The 11,167-nt window shown below is 51.7% G+C and overlaps 5 protein-coding genes across 5 annotated transcripts; 3 read left to right on the forward strand and 2 right to left on the reverse strand.

Annotated features, from left to right (window-relative positions):
• Positions 1–139: 139 nt before the first annotated feature.
• Positions 140–1,099, forward strand: N7462_000368 (coiled-coil-helix-coiled-coil-helix domain-containing protein; the record flags this gene model as incomplete). The annotated part of the gene is made up of 3 exons (XM_057072094.1): positions 140–335; positions 479–866; positions 925–1,099. 3 exons carry the CDS (start codon positions 140–142, stop codon positions 1,097–1,099), a joined length of 759 nt encoding a protein of 252 aa, XP_056938624.1.
• A 582-nt stretch (positions 1,100–1,681) lies between these two features.
• On the reverse strand, positions 1,682–3,175 carry N7462_000369 (uncharacterized protein; the record flags this gene model as incomplete). The annotated part of the gene is made up of 5 exons (XM_057072095.1): positions 1,682–2,300; positions 2,379–2,453; positions 2,697–2,868; positions 2,927–2,966; positions 3,035–3,175. The coding sequence occupies 5 exons, from the start codon at positions 3,173–3,175 to the stop codon at positions 1,682–1,684; spliced, it is 1,047 nt and encodes a 348-aa protein (XP_056938625.1).
• A 1,282-nt stretch (positions 3,176–4,457) lies between these two features.
• N7462_000370 (uncharacterized protein) lies at positions 4,458–5,557 on the forward strand (the record flags this gene model as incomplete). Its single annotated transcript, XM_057072096.1, has 3 exons — positions 4,458–4,494; positions 4,557–5,027; positions 5,169–5,557. 3 exons carry the CDS (start codon positions 4,458–4,460, stop codon positions 5,555–5,557), a joined length of 897 nt encoding a protein of 298 aa, XP_056938626.1.
• A 1,444-nt stretch (positions 5,558–7,001) lies between these two features.
• N7462_000371 (SDR family oxidoreductase) lies at positions 7,002–8,038 on the reverse strand (the record flags this gene model as incomplete). The annotated part of the gene is made up of 3 exons (XM_057072097.1): positions 7,002–7,224; positions 7,325–7,932; positions 7,991–8,038. 3 exons carry the CDS (start codon positions 8,036–8,038, stop codon positions 7,002–7,004), a joined length of 879 nt encoding a protein of 292 aa, XP_056938627.1.
• A 643-nt stretch (positions 8,039–8,681) lies between these two features.
• N7462_000372 (uncharacterized protein) lies at positions 8,682–11,068 on the forward strand (the record flags this gene model as incomplete). Its single annotated transcript, XM_057072098.1, has 11 exons — positions 8,682–8,828; positions 8,896–9,009; positions 9,066–9,103; positions 9,163–9,217; positions 9,276–9,374; positions 9,449–9,669; positions 9,724–9,770; positions 9,825–10,463; positions 10,549–10,768; positions 10,857–10,947; positions 11,015–11,068. The coding sequence occupies 11 exons, from the start codon at positions 8,682–8,684 to the stop codon at positions 11,066–11,068; spliced, it is 1,725 nt and encodes a 574-aa protein (XP_056938628.1).
• Between the last annotated feature and the right edge of the window lie 99 nt (positions 11,069–11,167).

Here is an 11,167-nt window from a genome sequence, read left to right on the forward strand (position 1 = left end):
ACATCCACTTCTCTTCCACCAACTTCTCCGTCCGCGGCTTCGGCTTTCTCTCCCCTCCATTCCTTCTCCTCGCGCGCGCTCCTCGGAGGTCTTTCGCCTCAATTCGACTCTTTTTCTCTTCCTCTCTTTTCTATTCATCATGTTTCGTCCCGCCGCCCGAGCGCTTGCCCGCGCGCCTGCCGTCGCGGCCCGTGGCCCGGCGAGCACTCGATTGATAAGCACTGGCCCGACGCCGAAATCGAGAAGCTGGAAGAACACCGCTGTCCGGTTGGCTTTGGCAGGTGGTGCTGTTTACTACTACAATACGAGTAGCTATTTCGCTCAGGAGCCCTCCTGTTTGTCATTCCCGTCTTTTCCCTCTCCCTTAGGCTGTCGGCCCTGCGTCCCCGAGACCCAGAGAAACCCGGCAAATCGTTGCATCTTGAACCAATGGCTGCATAGAGGACTGAAAATTTGCTAATGTCGCGTCTGTATATAGTCTCCATCCTCGGCACATTGAGCAAAGAAAATGGCGACGATATCTCCTCCCCCACCCTCGACTCCATCACCCCGAAGATCCGGCAAGAGAAGGCCGCTGCCCGGTCTCAGCCGAAGACCGATGCGCCTGCCGTTGAGGCCGTCGCTGCTCCTGAATCCGTGGAATCCGTCCCCATAGACAGTGAAGTGAAGCCCCATATCCCGAACGAGGAGGAAGAGGGCCCCGAGTCTGCTGCCTTCAACCCAGAGACCGGTGAGATCAACTGGGACTGTCCATGCCTGGGTGGCATGGCCCACGGCCCTTGCGGCGAGGAATTCCGGGCAGCGTTCTCCTGCTTCGTGTACTCGAATGAGGAGCCCAAGGGAATTGAATGCATTGAGAAGTTCAAGTACGTTATAATGCGACATGTTCGCGCACACAGATTCAAGTATTGACAAGCTTTCTAGGGGCATGCAAGACTGCTTCAGACAACATCCCGATGTGTATGGTGCCGAGCTGGAAGACGATGAAGTCGAGGGCGGTGCTCCTGCCCCCGCTGACCAAACACCCGCTGCCACCGAGGGGGATAGCCTGCCTCCGGCCCCTACCGATGCCGAGGAAAAGAAAGAGGAGACTAAATAAGTCCCCGTCGACCGCATGCGTATTGTTTGACGTCCCTTCTCTTTCTCTCTCTGACAGTGCAACTTCAAGTCCAGGGTCGGGGCGTGTATTATATTAAAAGCCTTTTCGCCTTCTCTCCCCCGGCCTTAGTCTCAATTGCCTCTGCTCTCCTCTCCATGATCTTCCCAGCATATCCATTCCCCGTTCTGCGCTCCTATGTTGTTGCTGATTTTTGTGGTCTCCACGTGTAACTTAGTGTATTGGTATGCCGCTGTGCCTCTGTCTTGATTTCGACATCAAAAGAGCGGAGATAGAATAGACTTGTTGCATTATGAGTTTCTTGATACTTTCTCTACCTCCTCGCCCGATACTACTTCTTAATACCATATGCATGATCCACGCGAGCTGGATCGTCCCATTTACATTGCTGGGGTGTTAAATCCTTGAGTGCTTGTGATCCGCGAGATATTAATTTACAAAGAAAAAGAATTACCCCCTCTGCGGCAGGCCTATTTACAGCCTCTCGTCTCTTTTCGAACGGCGCTCGGTGTTTGAGCCAGCTCATCGGGGGCGTCATATCATATGTGCTTTTCCAACTCCAATCTACATTCCAGGAGACCTTGATGCCCGACTCGCCTCGCCCTGTTCCGACTCCAGCGAGTACTCCGTCGTGACATGGATGGCAAGCCCATCGCGCGGGCTACTCTCCCTCTGCGCCGGACTCGACGCGATCTGCGCGCCTTTCGCGCTCTCCAGGATATACTCCTCGCTATCGCCGGACGACACACGGCTCCCTTTCTCGGTGCGCAAGACGGTGTCCAGTTCGTAGTGGTTGCCGTGGCTGCCGCTGCGGCGCGAGGAGATGAAGGTCTTGGTCTTCCCGGATGCCCTCGATCCGAAGTTATTGTAGCCCTCGCTATTGTAGTACGGGTTCTTGGAGGTCTTGCGGTTTGAGGAGCCCAGCCAGCGAGTGTTGCGGAAGAGTGGCTTGATACCGGGCAAGGAGACAACGATGGCGGCGACAAAGCACTCGCGATCGGCCCAGCCGAGGGCAGTGGAAAGATCGCTGATATCTCTGAGGGAGTAGAAGGCGCGCAGGATGGTGCAGATCATGATGAATATGCCCGAGGAGAACATTACCACCAGGATCATCTTGCGTTGGAGGGGTACCTGGAGCTTGGCGAGCACAGGTATCGGAATCACTAAGATGCAGCAATCGGATCTTTATAGGAGCTTGATGTCAATATCTAGCGTGAAAATTGGGGATCCGTTCGCTGGTTGGAGTGTATGGGATACGTACAGGACGTTGAGCGTGGCATTGACGACGTATAGTGGTTGTCTCAGGGTGCAGTAGTCTGTCATTGACTGTGAGGGACTATTCATAGTTCGCATAGATGAGAAGAAGCTTACCTCCTGGATAGGGTTTAATCTGCCAATTCCTATATACCGGAGTACAGATGCAGACATGCGTGAGAACCGATGCCAGCCAGGTAGCCCCGCAGAAAATCGAGGTTGCTACGACGAGATTGCGGTGCCATGTGCCTTGTCTATAGATCTCGGAATGAAATAATCAGCACGAGCATATGTTGGAAATGGAACAAAGAAAGGCAGTGCCTACGTGAGCTTCCAGTAAAGACACAACATGACGCCCTTCAAGCACCAAATGTATGACATGTACCAGATCCAGTTCATAAAGGCCAATTTGGAACCCAGAATCATTTTTGGTACCTTGGAGTCGGGGACTTCCATGGCAGTGACTGCAGTGAGGCCAATGTTGTTGCCAAACAATTCTATGGCATGTCAGCGATAGATCCTAATGCGCCACCCATTCTTTCCAGCCTTTCTTACCTAGCAAATAGATATTGATTGTTTGCATGGTCCAAAAGACCTGGGCATTCATACATCTTGTTAGTGAACACAAATATGGGACTCGTTGACGAATCGAATATGGCATACCATGGCCGCAACCGCAAAGGCATCATCCAACCGCAACCCACGAATGCCTCCCATATGCAGCCGAGCAATGAGCCGCACTGTAAGGAACAAGAATCCAATGCCAAACTCGGCGAAGCTCTCAGCGGTCAAGTTTTCTCCCATACTGAAAGATAAAGCTCCCCCAAGGAGAGGCTACTCCATCCACGAGACACGATTAGGATAATTGACGATGGAGAAAGATCCAGCGTTCTCACGCACGGCCAGTGATGGGAGAAGTGGCGTTTTAGGCTATACCAATGATTATATTTTTTTGTATTTTTTTGGGGAACGCCTAATCGCAACGCGTTGCCAAACTGGGGACTTTTCTTCAAACAGGAAGAACTATCTATCGGGGTTGATATGAATTTCCTATGCCCCCCCCCCCCACCCAACCCTTGGTCATCCCCCTTTCTCACTTTTTCCAAGACCCAAGGAACTGGATACAGGAATATATCAGGCTAGTCTCTGTTCGCATCATTTCACTTTTGGGGAGTTTCTTTTTCATTCCCCCGACACACGGGACGGGACGTGTTGGGTGGCAAGGGTACGGAAGGATAGTTTCAACAGCGGGCCCATGATTGTAGTTGTTTCTGCAAATCAAGCTCAGGAACTGGACGGCTGACAGCGCAACGGTCCGATAGGAGAACCATGTACTCGAAAAAAAGGATAAAAAGGGGCCGGAAGACAATGGAATTCCTCTATAGGTTGGAACCCACTGTGTGGTGGAGACAGCAGCATTGGCGTGTTGGTAAAGCACGGTGATTATTGTCTCGCTTCGCTTCGTACTTCATTCGGAGTCCTCATATGAAAGGATCGGCAATCACGTAATGGGTACTAGCTAATATACTGTTACCAGTGAGAACTCTGGCTTTGGAGTCGATGAGCTCAATGGAATTGAAACGCACATGGAGCGCCCAAATTATGTGGACGGCTTCCGGCCGGTGCAAAGAAGACGAACTATAGAGTTGAACCAGGATCTTGGTTGAGGGGCCATGCCTCGTAGTAAGTTTGTACTGGGGGCCACGCGGGATATCCTGCTGGGTGGACCTAATGAGGCCACTAGGAACGGACTGTCTCTAGAATGGGGAATCAGCGTAGTTTCAGGGCGGAAATTGGTATTGTTGATCAGCCGGTGCCAATCATTCGCCCATCACTGCAGGCGTGGGGTCCTGAAGAGAAAGCAGGGACTAAGGTCCGCTTCTCAGTACGAGATTGAGCGATAGGTCTTTTGGCAGACGAGGAGGGGTCGGCAGGAAACCATTGATGGCGCTATCATTTCAAGTGCCGAGACGACGCCTATTCTGGATATAAAACTTTGATTGTCACTAACCACGAGTGTTTGACTATTCGAGCCGTGCACCCAACACCGGACCAACTTGTACATCACCGAATCTCATACTTCGCTATGGCCACCACCAAAGTTGCTTTGATCACAGGCGGAGGTGGGTTTGACGAGTTCACGGATTGATACATCAAGTCCAAGGCCGCTGACTCTCCCCCGCAGCCAGTGGAATGGGACTGGCCGTCGCAAAGGCTCTATCAGCACGCCCTGACTGGATTATTCATATCCTGGACATCAACGAGGAGCGCGGTGCCCAGACGGCCCAGGACTTGCCTCGTACCTTTTTCCACCGTGCCGACGTGACCAAGTATAGCGAGCTAGGTGAGGCATTCCAGCAATCATTCAAGGCTCAAGGCCGCCTAGACTTTGTTTTTGCGAATGCCGGCGTAATCGAGCGAACCAATTTCTACGCTGAGCACCCCGTGGCCAACGAACAGGATGTGACCCCGCCGCCCGAGCTAGACTTACTGTCGATCGATGCTGACCTGAAGGGGGTCGTTTTAACCACTTATCTTGCCCAGCACTATTTCCGCCACTCGCCACACAAGGGTGTCGGCGCGACGCTTGTGATGACTGCGAGTTGCGGCGGACTGTATCCGTCCTTCTACTCGCCTCTGTATTCCGCTGCGAAATGTGCGTGTTCAGTGTTTCCCCTCTTCTTCTCATATTATTACCCTCCTTGACAATAGTTTTGTTCTTTGCCGAGAGATTACTTTTCTAGTTTCTGGTTTCGTCAGTAGGCTGACCGGCTTTTTGCCTCTTCTCAAATAACAGTCGGCGTAGTTGGCTTCATGCGGTCCATCGCACAACACTTCATCGCGGACGGCGTGCGCGTTAATGCTATCTGCCCGGGAATTGTGCGCACGAATCTCGTCGACCAGAATGGCTGGGCTAGCTTCCCCCAGGACCGGTTCACGGAAATGAGTTCGGTGGTCCGCGTCGTGCTCCAGCTCGTGGACGGAGGCGAACCATCGGGCCAGGGGCTGTCCGATACGCCAGGGTCCCACCTACCCGCATCCAAATTGTACGGACTAGCCGTGGAGATCTCTGACAGCGGGGTGTACTTCCGGGATCAGCATGAGTTTTGTGATGAGGGAATGCGCGAGGTGATGGCCGCGACGGTTCTCGAAAACCAGGTCGGTGCCATCTTGAATGCTGATTAAAGGGAGTCTACGGAGAAAGTCTTAACCAAAATTTCTTTCATTTTTTTGGTTTCTTTATGGGGCAGGAGAAGGCGCTCCCTCTTTTTTAGCGGGCCAAAGGAAAGGCAGGATTTATCAATGATGTTCGATGCGGTTGCTGCATTGAGAACGCTTATGTACAATGGCGGAGCACTCATTCTTTGGATGATAACTCGGCACCCAGTACGTTGCTACCACTACTAGATGTATGTAGTTTCAGCGAAGGCCAAAGCAACGAAATATTTCTAGTAATTCTCTCCATTTTCACCCTAGCCGTGTACTCACCGAGCCCTGTATGGTATACCCCTCTACTACTTTTCTCCTCAGCTCAGCTGAGATTTCTTTTAGGGCTAGCGAGGGTACTTTGTCCTCGTCAAATCTCTCACTCCATAAACTAACAATTCCTATATTCCACGTCCCTCTATTATACCCTTCGGAATAATTATATTGCTATGTCTTTCGAGAAATCTTGCGAAGATATCAGTATCGATACCAGCGGCGACCGTACTCGCCTTGTTGCCGCTGCGGCAACAATAGACAATGAATTCGTTCCTGCGGTGTTTATTCTCGATCAGTTGATCAGAAACTCGAATGGTCAGTCTTAATAAATATGCATAGGGCACGAAGTCTCTGACTGTGCACTTTATTTCGGACGTGGCGTTATCGAGACTCGAACCAGGAAAAGTCTGACTATTAAATGCCGAAATTAGATGTTTTAATTTGTCTACTCCATATAGAGAATGTACTTGCACTATGTAGGCGTTTAACCGACAGAGCGGACCACGCGGCCTTGCGCAAGCTTCCAAAAACATCAAAGATCGACATGACGACCTATCCCCGAAGTCAAGACTCCACTCTGGCTAGTCAGAACGCCCAGTTAGCGGCTGTCCAGGGGTTGGCGTTAATGGCGGCGGGCCGAACGGGAGGGCAGTGCCACCCCGTCATTCAAACTTGGTAGACTTTCGATCCCCCCCACCGCTCGATAGTGATACGATAGACTTGAACCGTGAGCTGCTACCAGACCAAGACACATAGATCCAAGGCCCCTCCACTACATAATCCCAGGCACGTGCCATTCGATTAAAGTGGAGTCGACGGCTTGAGAGAAAGTTGCGCCGTTGAGATCCACACGGGCCACGGCTGCAACTCCGCGGATGGGGCTAGGTTTCACCCATGGCCTTTTCTTTGCGCCGAAGGATCTGATACTGGAAAAGCTGAGAGATTCCAGTAGAGTTTACACAGCGATCCATTCCCAAACAAGATTTCAATTCAAGGCTGATAGGACAAGGTGTAGCTATTGAGTTCCATCCTGGTGGAGTTGGGAGGTGCACGCTAGCAAGGTTAGGCCAGTTCAGTGCAGAGTTAGGGCTTGGTAGTGGCTGGTCTAAGAGACACCACAATCCTTCAGGCCACGCCACCTTTTTTTTCACGGGATCGCATCCGGAAGTCCTGAATCTTCACCGTGCATCATACGGAACAGGGGTTCCCAGACGGTAATGGCCCGTTTGGTGACATGTCCATTTCCGTATTCAGGCATGTGGTAGTAGATCAGCTTCTCGGCAGAACATTCGAGTATTTCACCGGCCATGCCAGTCGTGTCTTCCAGGAAGGTCTGGTACCCCTTGAGGATGGTTGCGACCGGGGTTAGGCTAGGCACGTCGCTTGTATAAGTATATGCTGGTCTTGACGTAGAGGGAGAGGAGGAGTCAATAGGCCCAGGAAGAGGTCTTTTTTTCTTTGCCAACTTACCACTCTGGTGTGACGGCCGCGATCATTTCGGGTGGAACAATGGGCGTGTTAACAATACCCGGCATTACGACATTGATCAGGATATTTTCCTTCTGCTTCAGCAGCGGCGCAACACCACGCACGAAGTGGTTGACAGCAGCCTTGGTACCGCAGTAGACGGGATACGACTCATGGGGGAAGACAGCACCGATACTCCCAGTGATCACAATGCGTCCACCTGGCTGAGCGTTATGCCGCATGAAATGAGTGGCCAGTTGGGTGCCATAGACCACGCTCTTGTAGTTGATATCAACCACCGTCAGCTCTGGTTCAGGCGGAATCTCATCCACGGTCTTGTCCTGCTTCTTCCAATCATAGATGTAGATCGAGTCGGTATCGACGATGCCGGCATTAGCACAAAGAGCATCAATGCGTCCCCAGAGTTTGCGGACTTCTCGGAAAACACTAGCATATTGATCGTAGTTGGATATATCAGCAGCATAGAACCGGGCATTATCACCGGGAAGCTCTTTCAGGAGAGCCTCGCCGGCTTCACGGCGTCGACCCACGACCGCAACTTTCCAGCCGCGTGTGTGGAGGTCTTTGGCCAGGTCAATTCCCATGCCGGACTGCACAGCCTTCGGGTTAGTACAAGCTTGACAAGCCTATGGCTGCAATGAAACTAACAGTAGCCCCGACGACAATCGCAACACGGTCTTCTACATGCAAGCCCATTTTTGTGGAGATCAAGCAAAGTGTCACAAAAGTAAAAAGAGAAGAGATGAAGGGGGGAAGTTAGAAAAGCAAAATGAACTACATGAAGTCGCTATTGCTGTCAAGTGCGATAGTATGTTGACACCGGCCCGCTTAGTCCCGCGTTAGTATCAATTATTAGGAATTCCTCGTTTCGAGTCGCCTCTATTGCACTGTGACTAGCGCGGGGTCTAAAGCCTGAATCATTTGCAATCAAATTCCAAAGTGACAACTGCCGATCCTGCCGGTCAAGCCCGGCTTAGAGCCATAGACATGGCGGACTCTAAGCACTAGGCGCCCCGGTTTGGGGTGGACTCGCCCCCTCGTTTCCACTACCAACCGCGCTGGTGCAATGAGAATGAATGCATGGCGCCCATGTTGGTCCACATACGCCGAACTATAGCGGCTTCTCCCTATCGAACCCAGCCGCGAACAGCTCCCGTTGGCCAAGGATTCTGTGTTTCTGCATGGCGCTGGAGCCATGTGTCCTCCCCTACTAAATGCAGGGAAGCTTAATGACCTGCCGCAAGCTGCATGAAAAGTCAAATTTCCTGGTCGCCCCTCTTTCCTCCTGACACTCTCGCATTGCCCTAGTCAAAAGGTTTGAGGTTTGTGGTTGTGCATCATGACTGTGGACGCAGAGAAGAATACGGTGCAGGACACCGCTGGTACTGCTTCTGAGCCGAGCTCGCCGTCAACGGCAGTCAATGACAATGGCCTGCCCGAGTCTGAGCCTCCCGTGGTCACTTTGAAAACGTGGATCGTTGCTTGTGTAAGTCCTTCGTGTCGCGGTGCTAGTCGCAAGCCATGTCAAGAACACCTAATTGACCATGCGATAGATTCTGTCCTGCGGTTATGGCCTTTCTTTCTGGCCCGTCCCTGTCGTCTCTGCCATTGGCTCGGAGCTCTCTGCGGATATGGGAGAGGCAAATGGGTATATCTGGTTTGTTCCTGTATGAAAACTCCCGAGGCCAATCTCCCGAAGATCATATGGACTAATGTGATACAGGCGTGGACCATCTCTATCACTTGTGCTTTCTTAATCTTGTAGGTTTGCTTCACAAAGGAGCTTGGCCTGAGACGCAAACGCTGATAACGTATTCTAGTGGCCCAAACACGGATCTGCTGGGTCGACGATGGTTCCTGGTTCTTGGAAATTTGGTAGGAGGCCTTGAAGACATGATCCCGGGTATATTTTCGCCAGTACTAATGTTTTTAGGTCTGCTTCATCGGCCACATCGTAGTTGCCTCTGCTAAGACTAGCAACCAAATTACCGCAGGTCTGGTTATTTCAGGCTTTGGTGGTGCAAACTGCCAGGTATGGATCGTTTCCTTGAGTTTCCTTTCTTCCAAAATGGAGTCTAGACTCTGACACCCATTCTGTGGTCATAGATGGCCGCTTTCGCACTACCTGAGCTTTTGCCAAACAAGTGGCGTCACATTGGTGTTGTTATTGCTGATTTCACCGTCTACATCGCCGTCATTGTCGCACCGGTCACTGCTCGCTATGGCTATGAGATGGGTCACTGGGCTTGGAACTTCTGGGGCGTGGCTATTTTCCAGGGCCTGTCTTTCGTGGGCCTCTTGTTGCTTTACCACCCGCCCAAGCACCCGTAAGTTCCCATGCTCAATTGACGACCGTGTGCGAGAAGCTGATCTATATATAGGATGGGTATCCCCTACCTTGACGCTTTTAAGTCTCTGGATTACCTTGGTTCGTTTGCTCCTCTCTTTCGAGAAACATAATCTTGCGACTAATACACATCAGGTGCCTTCCTTTTCATTGGCGGTGCGGTCCCCTTCCTGATGGGCATTGTGTGGGCCGGTGTCTACGACTCCAACGACGCCCACGTTGTCGCCCCTCTGGTCGTCGGTGCTGCCGTTCTGATCTGCTTCGCCCTTTGGGAAACCTTCGGCAACTTGAAGTATCCGCTGACGCCCTCGTACGTCTTCACCAGCTCCTGGGGCCGCGACTTCACCGCGCCTGTGATTGCTCTGGGCGTGGTCAATATGTTCTACTACTCGTCCAGCATCCTGTGGCCGCAGATGATCACCGTTTTCTACACCAACGGCGGTGCTGACTGGAAGAAGTCAGTGATTCTGTCGTTGCCCCAGGGCTTCGCCATCTTCTTCGGTGCAATGCTCCTCACCCTGTTCGGCAGCAAGCTGCGTCACTGGCAGTGGCAGTTGACCGGCTCGGTGTTTGTCATGGTGGTCTTTGGCTCACTTTTAGGTCTGGTCACTCCGACTAACAAGGGCACCATGATTGCGTTTGTGTTCCTCTCCCAGGCTGGTTTTGGTTGGGCGATCTACCTCAGCATTGCGATCTCTCAGATGGGTGTGGACCACAAGAACCTTGGTGTTAGTGGAGGTATCTCGGGATGTATCCGTTTTGCGTGCGGTGCAGGTATGTCTTGATGGCTGGGTTTTATCAAAACACAACCCTAGTTGTTTCGTGGTAGGGGCTGGGTTTGTGCTGACAGGGTCCATAGTCGCAACCTCGGTTTACGAGACTATCTACAGCAACAGTCTGACCAAGTACATGAACGAGTACATTCCCAAGGCTGTTGTCGCTGCCGGTCTCGACGAGTCCAAGGTGACAGGTCTGATGGCCGTCGTTTCTGGCGGTGCTTCGGCTCTGACCTCCTACAGCTCTGTTGTTGCATCCGCGGCGGAGACAGCTCTTGCTGATGCCTACTGCAAAGCCATCTTGTGAGTTTGCTCCTACCCCCTCTTCATCTCTTGTTCAGGGATCTAGGAATGCGAGGAGTCGAAAAATCACTAATACCTGTCCCCCTAGCGTTGTGGCTATGACCTCCATGGCCTTCGGCATCGTCGGTCTGATAGCTTGTCTCTGCTGCAAGGACGTCGACTCGAAGATGAACAACAAGGTAAGACTGTGCTGTTCGATATTATGAAATATGCCATGCTTCAGAAAAAGCTGATTTTGAATTTCAGATCGAGGTTTATCTCGAGAACACTGACCTCAAGGACCGGAACGAGTTCCACTGAGAAGATCTGCTATACGGACAATCCTCGATAAGAACACTGTTGGGAGCTCTTCTGTCTATTCTCGGTGTTCGTCAAATTAATCTCAAGTTGATAGAACTC

This window comes from Penicillium macrosclerotiorum (assembly GCF_028827735.1).
Source record: "Penicillium macrosclerotiorum strain IBT 26536 chromosome Unknown utg000001l_segment0_segment0, whole genome shotgun sequence".
Classification (NCBI taxonomy): Eukaryota; Fungi; Ascomycota; class Eurotiomycetes; order Eurotiales; family Aspergillaceae; genus Penicillium; species Penicillium macrosclerotiorum.